Source organism: Pristiophorus japonicus, chromosome 7 (genome assembly GCF_044704955.1).
Source record: "Pristiophorus japonicus isolate sPriJap1 chromosome 7, sPriJap1.hap1, whole genome shotgun sequence".
Classification (NCBI taxonomy): domain Eukaryota; kingdom Metazoa; phylum Chordata; class Chondrichthyes; family Pristiophoridae; genus Pristiophorus; species Pristiophorus japonicus.
The window spans coordinates 13,962,468-13,979,580 of record NC_091983.1 but is presented as its reverse complement, the minus strand read 5'-3'; the positions used below and the strand labels follow the sequence as shown (position 1 = coordinate 13,979,580).

The following is a 17,113-nucleotide window of genomic DNA, read 5'->3' as shown; positions in this document are numbered from 1 at the left end:
CCCTCTTCATCTCACCCTATCACCCTATCCTTCTATTCCTTTCTCATAAGAACATAAGAATTGGGAACAGGAGTAGGCCATCTAGCCCCTCGAGCCTGCTCCGCCATTCAACAAGATCATGGCTGATCTGGCCGTGGACTCAGCTCCACTTACCTGCCCGCTCCCCGTAACCCTTAATTCCCTTATTGGTTAAAAATCTATCTATCTGTGACTCCCTCATGTGTTTATCCAGCTTCCCCTTAAATGCACCTGTGCTGTTCTTTTCAACATTCACATCACTCTTTGGGTAAAGAAGTTTCTCATGAATTCCTTATTAGAATTATTAGTGACTATTTTAGATTTATGATCCCTCGTTTTGGACAACCCCATAAGTGGAAACAAACAGGATGGAAAAGACCGACAGAATAGAAAAAGACCGGGGGGGAGGAGTAGTCCTGGTAATAAAGGATGACATAAGGACAGTAGAGAGAAAGGATCTTGGCTCGGAAGATCAAGAAGTAGAATCAGTATGGGTGGAGATAAAGAATAACAAGGGGCAGAAAACACTGATGGGAGTAGTATATAGGCCCCCTAATAGTAGCTATACCATTGGACAGAATATTAATCAAGAAATAGTCGGAGCTTGTAACAAAGGTAATGTAATAATCGTGGGGGACTTTAATCTTCATATAGACTGGACAAATCAAATTGGCAAAGGTAGTCCGGAGGACAAGTTCATGGAATGCATTCGAGACAGCTTCCTCGAACAATGTGTCGTGGAACCAACCAGGGAACAGGCTATTTTAGATCTTGCATTGTGTAATGAGACAGGGTTAATTAGTAATCTCATATTAAAAGATCCTCTGGGGAAGAGTGATCATAATATGATAGAATTTCACATTGGGTTTGAGAGTGAAATACTTAAATCCAAAACTAGTCTTAAACTTAAATAAAATCAATTACATAGCGACGAGGGGGCGAGTTGACTAAGGTAGATTAGGAAATTAGATTAAAAGGTATGACGGTAGATAAGCAGTGGCAAATATTTAAAGAAATATACATTCTATTGAGAAATAAAATCTCCACGGGAAAAGTGATCCGTGGCTAACTAAAGAAGTTAAGGATAGCATTGGATTAGAAGCGCCTTATAATGTTGCGAAAATTCGCAGTAAGCCTGAGGATTGGGAGAGCTTTAGAAACCAAAGGATAACCCAAAAAAATGATGAAAGGGAGAATATAGAATGTGAGAGTAAATTACAAGAAATATAAAAACAGATTGTAAGAGCTTCTACAAGTATGTAAAAAGAAAGAGAGTAGTAAAAGTATTTGCTGTCCCTTAGAGGCTGAGACAGAAGAAATTATAATGGGGACTGAGGAAATGACAGAGACTTTGAACAAATATTTTGTATCTGTCTTCACAGTAGAAACATACCAAAGATAGTGGGGAACCAAGGGGCTAGTGAGAGTGAGAAACTTAAAGTAATTAAGGTCAGTAGAGAAAAAGTACTTGAGAAACTAATGGGACTAAAAGCCAACAAATCCCCTGGACCTGATGGCTTACATCCTAGGGTTCCAAAAAAGGTGGCTGCAGAGATAGTGGATGCATTGGTTGTGATCTTCCAAAATTCCCCAGATTCTAGAACGTTCCCAGCAGATAGGAAGGTAGCAAATATTTCACACAGCGCTTTATGATCTGGAACGCGCTGCCTGAAAAGATGGTGGAAGCACCTTCAATAGTAACTTTCAAACGAGAATTGGACAAATACCTGAAAAGGAACTATTTGTAGGCCAATGGGGAAAGAGCGGGGGGAGTGCGACTAATTGGAGAGCTCTGGCAAAGAGCCGGTACATGCACGAGGGCCGAACAACCTCCTTCTGTGCTATACGATTCTCTGATTCTACTCTATAAAAGCCCCTGGTGACAAGGGGCTCAGCCTATTCTCCTCACCTGCTCTGGGCTCATGAATACAGGTGTTCCGACGTCCCTGGTGAGCGCTTTCTTATCTTCCAGTGTTGTAGCAAGACCAAAGTCGCCTATTTTTACGATGGTTCCCTTGTCAAGGAAGATATTATCTGGCTTTTTTTCACCAAAAAAAAAAATAGAATTATTCAGTCAATTTACTGCATTTGAAAACATTACTTTTTTTAAACAATAGACAAATTTAAACCAATACACCTGCTGTGATTTCCCGCTGAACGGCCTGGTTCTAATTTTAAGGTTATGCTCCCTTGTTCTGGACTCTCCCACCAGAGGGAATAGTTTCTCCCGATCTACCCTATCAACTCCTTCAATCATCTTAAACACCTCAATTAGATCACCCCTTAATCTTCTAAACGCAAGAGAACACAAGCCTAGTCTCTGCAAGCTATCCTCATAATTTAACCCTTTCAGCCCCGGTGAGTCTGCACTGCGCACCCTCCAAGGTCAATATATCCTTCCCGAGGGGCAGTGCCCAGAACTGAACGCAGTGCTCATTTTAAGGACAATGAAGAAACCCTGAGGCCTCTAGGTAAAGCTGAAAGGCATTGCCTGGAGGCTGGGCATGAGAGGAAGGGAGGGAGGAATCAAGGAAGGAAAAAAATAATTCCCATTTATAGGACCTCAGGTTGTCCCAAAGCATTTTTGAAGTGTAGTCACTGTTGTAATGTGGGAAACATGGCAGTCAATTTGTGCACAGCAAGCTCCCACAAACAGCACTGTGATAATGAGCAGATAATCTGTTTTACTGATGTTGATTGAAGTTGGCGGAAGTTATAGCAGATGCATTCGTTATAAGCTGCCAAAATTCTCTGGACTCTGGGGAGGTACCAGCGGATTGGAAAGCAGCTAATGTAACGCCTCTGTTTAAAAAAGGGGGCAGACAAAAGGCAGGTAACTATAGGCCGGTTAGTTTAACATCTGTAGTGGGGAAAATGCTTGAAACTATCATTAAGGAAGAAATAGCGGGACATCTAGATAGGAATAGTGCAATCAAGCAGACGCAACATGGATTCATGAAGGAGAAATCATGTTTAACTAATTTACTGGGATTCTTTGAGGATATAACGAGCATGAGAACTAGGGGGGAGGCCATCTTAGACTGGGTGTTGTGTAATGAGAGAGGATTAATTAGCAATCTCATTGTGCGAGGCCCCTTGGGGAAGAGTGACCATAATATGGTGGAATTCTGCATTAGGATGGAGAATGAAACAGTAATTTCAGAGACCATGGTCCAGAACTTAAAGAAGGGTAACTTTGAAGGTATGAGGCGTGAATTGGCTAGGATAGATTGGCGAATGATACTTAGGGGGTTGACTGTGGATGGGCAATGGCAGACATTTAGAGACCGCATGGATGAAGTACAACAATTGTACATTCCTGTCTGGCGTAAAAATAAAAAGGGGAAGGTGGCTCAACCGTGGCTATCTAGGGAAATCAGGGATAGTATTAAAGCCAAGGAAGTGGCATACAAATTTGCCAGAAATAGCAGCGAACCTGGGGACTGGGAGAAATTTAGAACTCAGCAGAGGAGGACAAAGGGTTTGATTAGGACAGGGAAAATGGAGTACGAGAAGAAGCTTGCAGGGAACATTAAGGCGGATTGCAAAAGTTTCTATAGGTATGTAAAGAGAAAAAGGTTGGTGAAGACAAACGTAGGTCCCCTGCAGTCAGAATCAGGGGAAGTCATAACGGGGAACAAAGAAATGGCGGATCAATTGAATAAGTACTTTGGTTCGGTATTCACTAAGGAGGATACAAACAACCTTCCGGATATAAAAGGGGTCAGAGGGTCTAGTAAGGAAGAGGAACTGAGGGAAATCTTTATTAGTCGGGAAATTGTGTTGGGGAAATTGATGGGATTGAAGGCCGATAAATCCCCAGGGCCTGATGGACTGCATCCTAGAGTACTTAAGGAGGTGGCCTTGGAAATAGCGGATGCATTGACAGTCATTTTCCAACATTCCATTGACTCTGGATCAGTTCCTATGGAGTGGAGGGTAGCCAATGTAACCCCACTTTTTAAAAAAGGAGGGAGAGAGAAAACAGGGAATTATAGACCGGTCAGCCTGACCTCAGTAGTGGGTAAAGTGATGGAATCAATTATTAAGGATGTCATAGCAGTGCATCTGGAAAATGGTGACATGATAGGTCCAAGTCAGCATGGATTTGTGAAAGGGAAATCATGCTTGACAAATCTTCTGGAATTTTTTGAGGATGTTTCCAGTAAAGTGGACAAGGGAGAACCAGTTGATGTGGTATATTTGGACTTTCAGAAGGCTTTCGACAAGGTCCCACACAAGAGATTAATGTGCAAAGTTAAAGCACATGGGATTGGGGGTAGTGTGCTGACGTGGATTGAGAACTGGTTGTCAGACAGGAAGCAAAGAGTAGGAGTAAACGGGTACTTTTCAGAATGGCAGGCAGTGACTAGTGGAGTGCCGCAAGGTTCTGTGCTGGGGCCCCAGCTGTTTACATTGTACATTAATGATTTAGACGAGGGGATTAAATGCAGTATCTCCAAATTTGCGGATGATACTAAGTTGGGTGGCAGTGTGAGCTGCGAGGAGGATGCTATTAGGCTGCAGAGTGACTTGGATAGGTTAGGTGAGTGGGCAAATGCATGGCAGATGAAGTATAATGTGGATAAATGTGAGGTTATCCACTTTGGTGGTAAAAACAGAGAGACAGACTATTATCTGAATGGTGACAGATTAGGAAAAGGGAAGGTGCAACGAGACCTGGGTGTCATGGTACATCAGTCATTGAAGGTTGGCATGCAGGTACAGCAGGCGGTTAAGAAAGCAAATGGCATGTTGGCCTTCATAGCGAGGGGATTTGAATACAGGGGCAGGGAGGTGTTGCTACAGTTGTACAGGGCCTTGGTGAGGCCACACCTGGAGTATTGTGTACAGTTTTGGTCTCCTAACTTGAGGAAGGACATTCTTGCTATTGAGGGAGTGCAGCGAAGGTTCACCAGACTGATTCCCGGGATGGCGGGACTGACCTATCAAGAAAGATTGGATCAATTGGGATTGTATTCACTGGAGTTCAGAAGAATGAGAGGGGACCTCATAGAAACGTTTAAAATTCTGACGGGTTTAGACAGGTTAGATGCAGAAAGAATGTTCCCAATGTTGGGGAAGTCCAGAACCAGGGGTCACAGTCTGAGGATAAGGGGTAAGCCATTTAGGACCGAGATGAGGAGAAACTTCTTCACCCAGAGAGTGGTGAACCTGTGGAATTCTCTACCACAGAAAGTAGTTGAGGCCAATTCACTAAATATATTCAAAAGGGAGTTAGATGAAGTCCTTACTACTCGGGGGATCAAGGGTTATGGCGAGAAAGCAGGAAGGGGGTACTGAAGTTTCATGTTCAGCCATGAACTCATTGAATGGCGGTGCAGGCTAGAAGGGCTGAATGGCCTGCTCCTGCACCTATTTTCTATGTTTCTATGTTTCTATGGTGGATAGAGGTGTACCGATGGATGTGGTGTATTTGGATTTCCAAAAGGCATTCGATAAGGTGCCACACAAAAGGTTACTGCAGAAGATAAAGGTACGCGGAGTCAGAGGAAATGTATTAGCATGGATAGAGAATTGGCTAACTAACAGAAAGCAGAGAGTCGGGATAAATGGGTCCTTTTCAGGTTGGCAATCGGTGGTTAGTGGTGTGCCACAGGGATCGGTGCTGGGACCACAACTGTTTACAATATACATAGATGACCTGGAAGAGGGGACAGAGTGTAGTGTAGCAAAATTTGCAGATGACACAAAGATTAGTGGGAAAGCGGGTTGTGTAGAGGACACAGAGAGGCTGCAAAGAGATTTAGATAGATTAAGCGAATGGGCTAAGGTTTGACAGATGGAATACAATGTCGGAAATTGTGAGGTCATCCACCTTGGGAAAAAAAAACAGTAAAAGGGAATATTATTTGAATGGGGAGAAATTACAACATGCTGCGGTGCAGAGGGACCTGGGGGTCCTTGTGCATGAATCCCAAAAAGTTAGTTTGCAGGTGCAGCAGGTAATCAGGAAGGCGAATGGAATGTTGGCCTTCATTGCGAGAGGGATGGAGTACAAAAGCAGGGAGGTCCTGCTGCAACTGTACAGGGTATTGGTGAGGCCGCACCTGGAGTACTGCGTGCAGTTTTGGTCAAGGAAGGATATACTAGCTTTGGAAGTGGTACAGAAACGATTCACGAGACTGATTCCGGAGATGAGGGGGTTACCTTATGATGATAGATTGAGTAGACTGGGTCTTTACTCGTTGGAATTCAGAAGGGTGAGGGGTGATCTTATAGAAACATTTAAAATAATGAAAGGGATAGACAAGATAGAGGCAGAGAGGTTGTTTCCACTGGTCGGGGAGACTAGAACTAGGGGGCACAGCCTCAAAATACGGGGGAGCCAATTTAAAACCGAGTTGAGAAGGAATTTCTTCTCCCAGAGGGTTGTGAATCTGTGGAATTCTCTGCCCAAGGAAGCAGTTGAGGCTAGCTCATTGAATGTATTCAAATCACAGATAGATAGATTTTTAACCAATAAGGGAATTAAGGGTTATGGGGAGCGGGCGGGTAAGTGGAGCTGAGTCCACGGCCAGATCAGCCATGATCTTGTTGAATGGCGGAGCAGGCTCGAGGGGCTAGATGGCCTACTCCTGTTCCTAATTCTTATGTTCTTATGGTCTTATTAATAAATATTGGCCAGGACATCGGGGAGAACTCCCCTGCTCTTCTTCAATAGTCCCATGAGAACTTTTATGTCCACCTGAGCGGGCAGACAGGACCACAATTTAGTTGCTTATCCAAAAGACGGCACCTCTGACAGTGCAGCACTTCCTCAGTACTGCCCTGGGAGTGATGCTGTATCATCCTAGATAATATGCTCAACTGTCTGCAGTGGGGCTTGAACCCACAACCTTCTGACTCAGAGGGGAGAATGCTACCTACTGAGGCACAGGCTGGTATACTGCGGGTCCAATGCTTACATAAGAACATAAGAAATAGGAGCAGGAGTAGGCCTGCTCCACCATTCCATAAGATCATGGCTGTTCTGATCTTGGCCTCAACTCCACTTCCCTGCCCGCTCCCCATAACCCTTAACTGCCTTATCTTTCAAAAATCTGTCTATCTCCACTTTAAATATATTCAATGACCCAGTCTTCACAGCTCTCTGGGGTAGAGAATTCCAAAGATTCACGATCCTCTGAGAGAAGAAATTCTTCCTCATTTCCGTTTTAAATGGGTGACCCCATATTCTGAAACTATGCCCCCCTAGTTCTAGATTCCCCCATGAGGGGAAACATTCTCTCTGCATCCACCCCGTCGAGCCCCCTCAGAATCTTATACGTTTCAATGAGATCACCTCTCATTCTTCTAAACTCCAATGAGTATAGGCCTAACCTGCTTAACCTTTCTTCATAAGACAACTCCTTCATCTCAGGAATCAACCTCGTGAACCTTCTCTGAACAGTCTCCAATGCAAGTATATCCCTCCTTAAATACGGAGACCAAAACACTATGCAGTACTCTAGGTGTGGCCTCACCAATACCCTGTACAGTTGTAGCAGGACTTCCCTGCTTTTATACTCTATCCCCCTTGCAATAAAGGCCAACATTCCATTTGGTTTCCTGATTGCTTGCTGTACCTGCATACTAACTTTTTGTGTTTCCTGTACAGATCCCTCTGTAGTGCAGCATTTTGTAATCTCTCCCCATTTAAATAATACATTTTTAAAAAATGTTTTCCTACCAAAGTGGATAACCTCACATTTTCCCACATTAAACTCCAAATGTTTGCCCTCTCACTTAGCCTATCTCTATATCCCTTTGCAGATTCTTTGCATCCTCTTCCCAACTTGTTTTCCAACCTATCTTTGTATCATCAGCAAATTTGGCTACATTACACTCGGTCCCTTCATCCAAGTCATTAATATAGATTGTAGATTTTGAAGCCCCAGCACTGATCCCTGTGGCACCCCACTCGTTACCGTTTGCCAACCGGAAAATGATCGATTTATCCCGACTCTCTGTTTTCTGTTAGTTGGCCAATCCTCTATCCATGCGAATACATTACCGCCAACTCTCATCTTCTCTTATCTTGTGCAGTAACCTTTTATGTGACACCTTATCGAATGCCTTCTGGAAATCCAAATGCACCACATCTACTGGTTCCTCTTTATCCACCTTGATCGTTACATCCTCAAAGAACTCCAGCACACTTGTCAAACATGATTTCCCTTTCATAAAACCATGTCGTTCTTTGCTGGTTTCTAAAAATTTCCCAATCCACTGGCCTTCCACTATTCTTTGCAACATTGTATGCCTTTGTTTTCAATTTGATACCATCCTTTGCTTCGTTAGTTAGCCACGGATGGTTCATGCTTCTCGTAGAGTCTATCTTTCTCACTGGAATACCTTACGTTGCTTGCGGAGAGACAGGCAACGGTCATTAATGCTCCACAACTCCAATGGGATGCGGTGGAGAGGGGGGCCCATGTGGTCCTTCTAGTGAGGGAGGAAAACCCATGGATTGCCAACAAACTATTATCCTCTTTTTTTGGACGGGGGGGGTAGAGAGAAGTTGGAGTTCTTTGGGATCAAGGTGATTTGCCTGATGATGGAAACAAGTCTATGGTTGATCTGGTAACTCAGCTCCTGAAGCAGCTCCATCAGGGCACCATTGGTAATTGACCAGCCAGCCTGGGTCACTAAAGGAACCTGGAGGAGTTCGTCTGTCACCGGGGCTGTGACTTTGACCACTTGGCTTTCACAGAACCCTTCAATCCAATACTCAAATGGGCAGAGTGGTCTGATTCAGACAAAAACCAGGAAAGCTATCAGTGCTCTGCCACACAACAACAGCTTATATTTATATAGCGCCTTTAACAAAGTAAAAGGTCTTAAGGCGCTTCACAGAAGCGATTATCGACCAAAATTGGACACTGAGCCACATAAGGAGATGTTTGGACAGGTGACCAAAGAGGCAGGTTTTAAGGAGTATGTTAAAAGGAGGAGAGGTGGCGAGATTTAGAGAGGGAATGCCAAGGCTTTGGGCCTAGGCAGCTGAAGGAACGGCCGCCAATGGTGGGGACAATGGAAATCAGGGATGCGCATGAGGCCAGAAATGGAGGAGAGCAGAGATCTCGGAGGGTTGTAGGACTGGAAGTGGATACAGAAATAGGGAAACACTAGGTCAAAGAGGTAGGTCTTAAAGGAGGCAAGAGGTGAAGATATTTAAGGAGTTTATCCCAATGCTTCGGGCCTAGATGGATGTGTGCATGGCCTTCAATGGTGGGGTGAAGGGAGTGGGGAATGGACACTATGTGGGCATGTACACGTGTGGAGAGAAGTGGCTGAAAATTACTTAATAAAATGTGTTTAAGTGAGTGCGTGTGGGCCACAATCTCAATGGTCTTACCTTCAGGTCCCGATGCATCATTTTCTGCTGGTGAATGTACGCAACTCCATCTAATAACTGGCAGAATATGTCCATAGCAACTGCCTCCTGTGCGGGTTTATTATTTTCACGATCTTCTATCCAATTGCTCAAGTCTTTCTCATACAACCGCATTTGAATAAATAGCGATTCCTTGCTCCATCTGTTGGGTCGGGTACTTAATGTAAAATACAAAAGTAAAATTAATGACAACAGATTTTTAAAATGACTATGAATAATAATCAATTTTTCACTTTTCAAGTAGGTTGCATTAAGAAAGAAACTTGCATTTGTAAGGTGCCTCATCACGTCCCAAAGCTAGCGAGTTACTTTGTTCAAACAAAAACTTGCATTTATATAGCGCCTCAAACGTATAAAAATGTCCCACGGCGCGTCACAGGAGCGTTATCAAACAATGTTCAATACCGAGCTACATAAGGTGATATTAGGGAGGGTGACCGAACACGCGGTCAAAGAGATTTTAAGGAGTGTCTTAAAGGAGGGGAGAGAAGCGGAGAGGTTTAGGGAGGGAATTCCGCATGTCGTTATGTAGGCAAATGGCCGGCCCATTTACACACACAGCGTGAACCGCAAAGAACCGAACACCAGGTTAATCATTACAACTTGATGGCCCATCCTGCAGGAGTGGGCCAGTGCACAGAGTGGGTCTCCTTCTATACTGTAAAATTCCATGAATCAACAGTTCAAGAATTCATTTGAGTTACGAGGAGAGGTTGGAACAGAGAAAGTTAAGACCTACTAGAGGTTTTCAAGATGAAGCGAGGTTTTGATGGGAGTAGATAGAGAAAAACTATTACCTCTGGCGAGTGGGTTAATAACAACAATAACTCATATTTCTAATCACGCCGATCCGAGGTGCTTCACAGGAGCATTATAAATCAAAATCGAGCCACATAAGGAAATATTAGGGAAGACTTGGTCAAAAAGGTATGTTTTAAGAAGTGTCATAAAGTAGGAATGAGAGGAAGAGTTTCGGAGAGGTTTAGGGAGTGAATTCCAGAGCTTAGGGCAGCTGAAGGCACGGCCACCAATGGTGGAGCGATTAAAATTGGGGATGTTCAAGGGGCCAGAATTGGAGGAGTGCAGAGATCTCGGAGAGTTGTGAGGCTGGAGGAGGTTACAGAGATAGGGAGGGGCGAGGCTAAAGATCTAGAGGGGAGATGAGGAGAATTTTTTTCACTCAGAGAGTTGTCAGGATGTGAAACGCTCGACCTGAAAAGGTGGTGGGATATTGGAGGCAGGACATCAAACTCACAACTGTTTGTGATAACAGTAAGACTTCTCTTTAATAATCGCCATGGAAAAGAAAGACTTGCATTTATATAGCGCCTTCCAAGACCTCCGGACGTCCCAAAGTGCTTTACAGCCAATGAAGTATTATTGGAGTGTTGTCACTGTTGCAATGTGGGAAACTCGGCAGCCAATTTGTGCACAGCAAGCTCCCACAAACAGCAATGTGATCATGACCCAGATAAATTGTTTTTAGTGATGTTGGCGGGGGGGGGGGGGGTAAATATTGGCCAGGACACCGGGAAGAACTTCCCTGCTCTTCTTCAAAATAGTTGCCATGGGATTTTTTTTTACATCCACCCGAGAGAGCAAAAGGGGCCCCGGTTTAATGTCTCATTCGAAAGACGGCACCTCCGACAGTGCAGCACACCCAGAGTATTGCACTGGGATTGTCAGCCCAGATTGTGTGTGCGTCTCTGGAGAGGGGCTTTGAACCCACAACCTTCGGACTCTCAGGCGAGAGTGCTACCCCACTGAGCTAAAGCTTTGCAACTCGCTCTTAAAAAAAAAAGAGAAATTCTTTACACAGAAATAGAACCAGAAGACCTTAGCTGTTGTCACCTTGGCAAAATCTTTGCAAAGAAGTAGCGAACAATGTTATGATGATCCATCTGTGCCAAGTTCTCAACTTCACGCAATGTTTTCCTAATTAGATTAAAACAAAAGCGACATGCAAGAATCATAAAATCGTTACAAATCAGGCCATTGGCCCATCAATTCTGGGCCAGTGACCACATGAGCCAACTAGTCCGATCCCACTCCCCATCCACTATTCTACAAGCAGCGTTCTAATTCCCTTTGAAAATAATTCATGGACTCTGCTTCAACAATGGTTCGGAGAAGAGAATTCCTCAATCCAAACACCCTCTGCATGAAGACATTTTTCTAACCTCCCGTTGAATTCTATTTGTGATTACCTTTCACGTCTGCCCTCTTGTTACTGTCTCACTGACCAACTATTGACCACAGTGGAACTCTTCATAATCTTGAAACATAGAAACATAGAAAATAGGTGCAGGAGCAGGCCATTCGGCCCTTCGAGCCTGCACCACCATTCAATATGATCATGGCTGATCATGCAACTTCATTCCTGCTTTCTCTCCATACCCCTTGATCCCTTTAGCCGGTCCTGAACCTTCCCAGCTGTTGTGAAAAAGTCTCAACTTCTCTTCGTCGCTGTAATGTTATCTGATGTTATTGGTACAAGTTGAAATTCTTATAAGCAATTATACCCTCACTGCTTGAATTTTCTCTGCTCCCGATCATATCCAAATTGGAGTGTGTGACTGGATGAATCCTCTTTTCCAAAGAGAGCAAACTAAACATGCTTAACCATTCTAACACGAAAACAAACTGCTGTGGGTGCTGGAAATCTGAAATAAAAACAGTAACTGCTGGATGGGTTCTGACCAAGGGTTAACTCTGTTTCTCTCTCCACAAATGCTGCCACAACTGCTGAGTGCTCCCAGCATTTTCTGTTGTTATTTATGCTTAACTAATGCCCACCCCCATCCCATCACCAATAACACCTTGGTGAGTCTACTCGAATCATACACCACAGAAGGAAGTCATTCGGCCCATCGTTCCTGTGCCGGCTCTTTGAAAGAGCTATCCAATTAGTCCCACTCCCCCCCCCCGCTCATTCCTGATTGCCCAGGAATTGTTTATTTATTTAATTGCTAATTAAAAGTTACCACTAATCAGCTTCCACAACCCTTTCAGGCAGTGCATTCCAGATCGGAACTCGCTGCTTAAAAATGATTCACCTCTGGTTCTTTTGTCAATTACCTGAAACCTGTGTCCTCTGGTTACCGAGCCTCTTGCCACTGGAAACTCTTCTGGGCGCCTGTTTTTCGCGCCTAAAACGGCGCCTAAAAAAATCCTCGGTATTCTCCACCTACTTGCTGGTCCTCTGGCCCTCGGCGCAGCCAGCACGAGCTGTGGGGGGGCGGAGCCAGGTCCCTGCACTGAAAACAGTGCCGGGACCTCTGCACATGCGCGCTACAGTGGGCACGCAAGTGCAGTAGCTCCAGGCGCCGAACTGTGTGGGAGGGGCCCGAAGCACGCAGCCCCTAGCCCTGGCCCAATGGCCTCACTGGGGCTGCGTGAATAAGGCTCCTCCCACGGCCAGCTCCTGCTCACCCCCCCCGCCCCCGACACCTGCTCCCCCTCCCGCCGACCAGACCCGACCCGACACCCGCTCCCCCCCCTCTCCCTTCCCCTCTCTCTCTCTCCCTCCCCCTCTCTCTCTCTCTCTCTCTCTCCCTCCCTCCCCCTCTCTCTCTCTCTCTCCCTCCCTCCCCTCTCTCTCTCTCCCTCCCTCCCCCTCTCTCTCTCCCTCCCTCCCCCTCTCTCTCTCTCCCTCCCTCCCCCTCTCTCTCTCTCCCTCCCTCCCCCTCTCTCTCTCTCTCCCTCCCTCCCCCTCTCTCTCTCTCTCTCTCCCTCCCTCCCCCTCTCTCTCTCTCTCCCTCCCTCCCTCCCTCTCTCTCTCCCTCCCTCCCTCCCTCCCTCTCTCTCCCCCTCTCTCTCTCTCTCTCTCCCCCTCCCCCCCGCTCAGCGGCACGAACGGCTGCAGAATTCTCCCTGGCTGAAGCACTTTCACACAGGTAGGAAGATGGTTTATTTAATCTTTTCTTGGCTTATAAATGTTTATTCAGGTTGGATTTATTTGTATAATATTTGTAGAAGTATAAATAAGGATTTATTGTAGAATTTAATGAGTTCCCTTCCCCCCCACCTCGTTCTGGACGCCTAATTTGTAACTTGCGCCTGATTTTTTAATGTGTAGAACAGGTTTTTTCAGTTCTACAAAAATCTTCACTGGCTCCATTCTACTTTAGTTTGGAGTACGTTTTCACTGTGGAAACTTTCAAATCAGGCGTCAGTGGCCGGACATGCCCCCTTTTGAAGAAAAAATTCTGTTCCAAAGTAGAACTGTTCTACCTGACTAGAACTGCAGAAAAAAAAATGTGGAGAATTGCGATTTCTAAGATAGTCCGTTCTCCACCAGTTGCTCCTAAAAATCAGGCGCGAATCATGTGGAAACTTGGGCCCCATATAACTGACGTCCCGCAGTCTCTGTATGTTTTCCCATTGCTTTTAGCTCCTTCGTATAATGGGCCACACCAACATCAGCCTCCTCGTCCAGGCCAACATCCCCAGCACTGAAGCACTGACCACACTCGATCAGCTCCGCTGGGCAGGCCACATTGTCCGCATGCCCCAGACAAGAGACTCCCAAAGCAAGCGCTCTACTCGGAACTCCTTCACGGCAAAACGAGCCAAAGGTGGGCAGAGGAAACGTTACAGGGACACCCTCAAAGCCTCCCCTGATAAAGTGCAACAACCCCCACCGACACCTGGGAGTCCCTGGCCAAAGACCAGTCCGCCCTAAGTGGAGGAAGTGCATCCGGGAGGGCGCTGAGCACCTCGAGTCTCATCGCCGAGAGCATGCAGAGATCAAGCGCAGGCAGCGGAAGGAGCGTGCGGCAAACCAGTCCCACCCTCCCCTTTCCCTCGACCACTGTCTGTCCCACCTGTGACAGGGACTGTGGCTCTCGTACTGGACTGTTCAGCCACCAAAGAACTCACTTTTTAGAGTGGAAGCAAGTCTTCCTCGATTCCGAGGGGCTGCCTATGATGGAGATGATGATAATAGGTTATCTAAAACCCCACACAATAGTCCCGCTGTCACTTAACTAGCAATGGATGGAAAACGAGGGGCTTTCCCAGATCCAGGTGGGGTGCATGTGTGGCCTGCTGGTGGTGTGTGGGTGGAGGGGAGTTCTCAGCGATTCCCCCCCCCCCCCCCCCCACACCTCCTCCCGTTTTACAATAACAAAGAAGGTGTAAGGAAGATTAAACTCACTCGTTACGTATTGGGACTTCCTTGACAGCGTAGTACACTTTGTCGAGCTCATTCTTTGCTTTGTAAACACGGCCATAACCACCTTCACCGATTATTTTGATGTCTGACCATCCCTCAATTCTGGGAATATTCATTTTATTAGGGCAATGGAAAAAAACAACAACAATTAGAGGATCACAGGCTTTTGTAATGTCCCACCCATTTCCCCAATTAATTTACATTTATATAGTGCCTTTAATGTAACAATGCCCCAAGGCGCTTCACAGTAAAGATCTGACACCGAGCCACATAAGAAGATATTAGGGCAGGAAGAGGTAGGTTTTAAGGAGGGTCTTAAAGGAGGGGAGAGAGGTAGAGAGACATAGAGAGACGGAGAGGTTTAGGGAGGGAATTCCAGAGCTTGGGGCCCAGGCAGCTGAAGGCACGGCCACCACTGGTTGAGTGATGATAATCAGGGATGCTCAAGAGGCAGAACTGGAAGAGAGCAGAGATCCCGGAGAGTTGTAGCACCGGACGAGGTTACAGAGATAGGGAGGGGGGAGGCCAAGGAGGGGTTTGAAAACAAGGCTGAGAATTTGTAAATCGAGGCATTGCCGGACCGGGAGCCAATGTAGGTCGGTGAGCACAGTGGGTGATGGGTGAACAGGACTTGGCGTAAGTTCGGACACAGGGCCACAGAGTTTTGGATGATCTGAGGGGTTACAGGGGGTGGAAGATGGGAGGCCGGCCAGGAGAGCGTTAGAATAGCTGAGTTAGAGATGATGAGAGTTTGAGTTACAGGCCCCGTTTCAGCAGCAAATGTTAGATTGCTAAAGTGACACCACAGGGTCAGAGATAGAAGTAAAGTTTCCTTTTGTGTGTCATTTTGACGGACAGAGAATCGGAGGAAGGAATTCTGACTCCCAAGCCCAACAATCCTGAGCGAGCTCAATTTGCATGGCCACTGATTTCCTGGCCATTTAAATGGTGAATGGGAAAATCACAGGCCGACTAAATGGGGTGCCGGCCCAAACTCCCCTCGTGCACTGCAAGGAGAGGGAGCTGTGAGGAGGGAGCGCTAATTTACTCCACGGGCGCCCACACCAACCTTTCCAACTGAACTGAACATTGGCCGAGTGCCTTCGCAAGCAGTGACAAGAGAATTGGTAAGAGATTCGTCACTGTGTCACTCCAGGCAGGTACGGCAGTGTAATGGTTATGCTACTGGACTAGGAATTTAGAGGCACAGACTAGTAATCCAGTAGAATGGGAGTTTAAATCCCACCATGGCCGGTTGAGAATTTGGAATTCGGTTTAACAAAACAACCCGCAAATAAAAAATGCTGGTATCAGTAAAAGTGACCATGCAGCTGTAGGATTGTTGTAAAAACCCACTCGGTTCACCAATGGCCTAGGGGGAAGGAAACGTGCCATCCTTACTCTGGTCTATTTGTGACTCCAGTCCCGTATCGACTGAGGGATCAATATTGGCCAGGCCAATTTGGAACCGTGCCGTGGGATCTTTTCCGTCCACCTGAGAGAGCAGACGGGGCCTCAGGTTAACGTCTCATCCGAAAGACGGCACCTCCGACAGTGCAGCGCTGAAGTGTGCTCAAGTCTCTGGAGTGGGACGGGAACCTCCTGAGCCACAGCTGATATCAGCGTGCACCATTTAATCCTGTGTCTCTTCTTTCATGCCCAAACCAGCGCCGAGGGTCATCTGGTTTAATGAAAGTTTCGAGGTGTTCCACAGTGACCAAACCAAACCGTGCCACCCCCCCACACAAAGCATTGTAGGGAATGTGCCCCATATTCAGACGTACAGCATTTCGATGTTTGAATTGTCTCTTACTTCAAATCCAGGCTTTTATCCTGTGTACTGTTTCCGTCGGTCTGTAAGTTTAAAGGTGTAGAAGTGATTAATTTTCTGTTTTGCTTTGGACATTAAGGAGACATTTTCTGGGATTGCACGAGGAATTCGGGCCCACAGCTCCCACGATGTCTCAGAGGCTGCGTGCCTGATTCCCAATATGCATTACCGAGACCCGAAACTCCGAGCCAGGGACATTGAGCATAGAGATCTGGCCCGAGAGCAACCAAGGGCAAGGACAAATGTTCCGGTCCTTTGGGGCACAGAATGGTTTGGAGAAATCACACTGGGTTACCAGCCCCTTGCAGCTCGTTTCAATGCTTCAGCGTGCTCGGAAATTCAGCGTTCTTGAGTTTTAAAATGCCAGCGATTGCGTAGCACGCTCTGGGTTCCTACTGCTCTCTGCTGATGTCCACCTCGGCTCAGTGGTAGCCGTGGGATCTTTTACATCCACCCAAGAGAACAGACAGGGCCTCGCTTTAACATCTCACCCAAAAGACGGCAGTGTAGGGCTCCTTCAGCACTGCAGTGGGAGTGTCAGCCTGGATTAAGTGGCTCAAGTCTCTGAACCCACCACCTTTTGACATGGTAACAAGAGAGCACAAAGGAAAATGACAGGACTTTACAACCAATGGATTAGGCGTTTTGTGAAGCACGTCACAGTTATAATAGAAACATAGAAAATAGG

The 17,113-nt window shown here is 46.2% G+C and overlaps 1 protein-coding gene across 1 annotated transcript in view; it reads right to left on the bottom strand.

The window, feature by feature from the left end:
• Window positions 1-17,113, bottom strand: part of eif2ak2 (eukaryotic translation initiation factor 2-alpha kinase 2) — a 140,408-nt gene that overhangs the window by 3,124 nt on the left and 120,171 nt on the right. The window contains exons 14-18 of the mRNA XM_070884643.1: window positions 16,408-16,448; window positions 14,577-14,696; window positions 11,270-11,353; window positions 9,380-9,575; window positions 1,928-2,056 (exon numbers count right to left, since the gene is read on the bottom strand). Coding sequence (XP_070740744.1) covers window positions 1,928-2,056; window positions 9,380-9,575; window positions 11,270-11,353; window positions 14,577-14,696; window positions 16,408-16,448 — 570 coding nt within the window. The remainder of the gene's footprint in view (window positions 1-1,927; window positions 2,057-9,379; window positions 9,576-11,269; window positions 11,354-14,576; window positions 14,697-16,407; window positions 16,449-17,113) is intronic.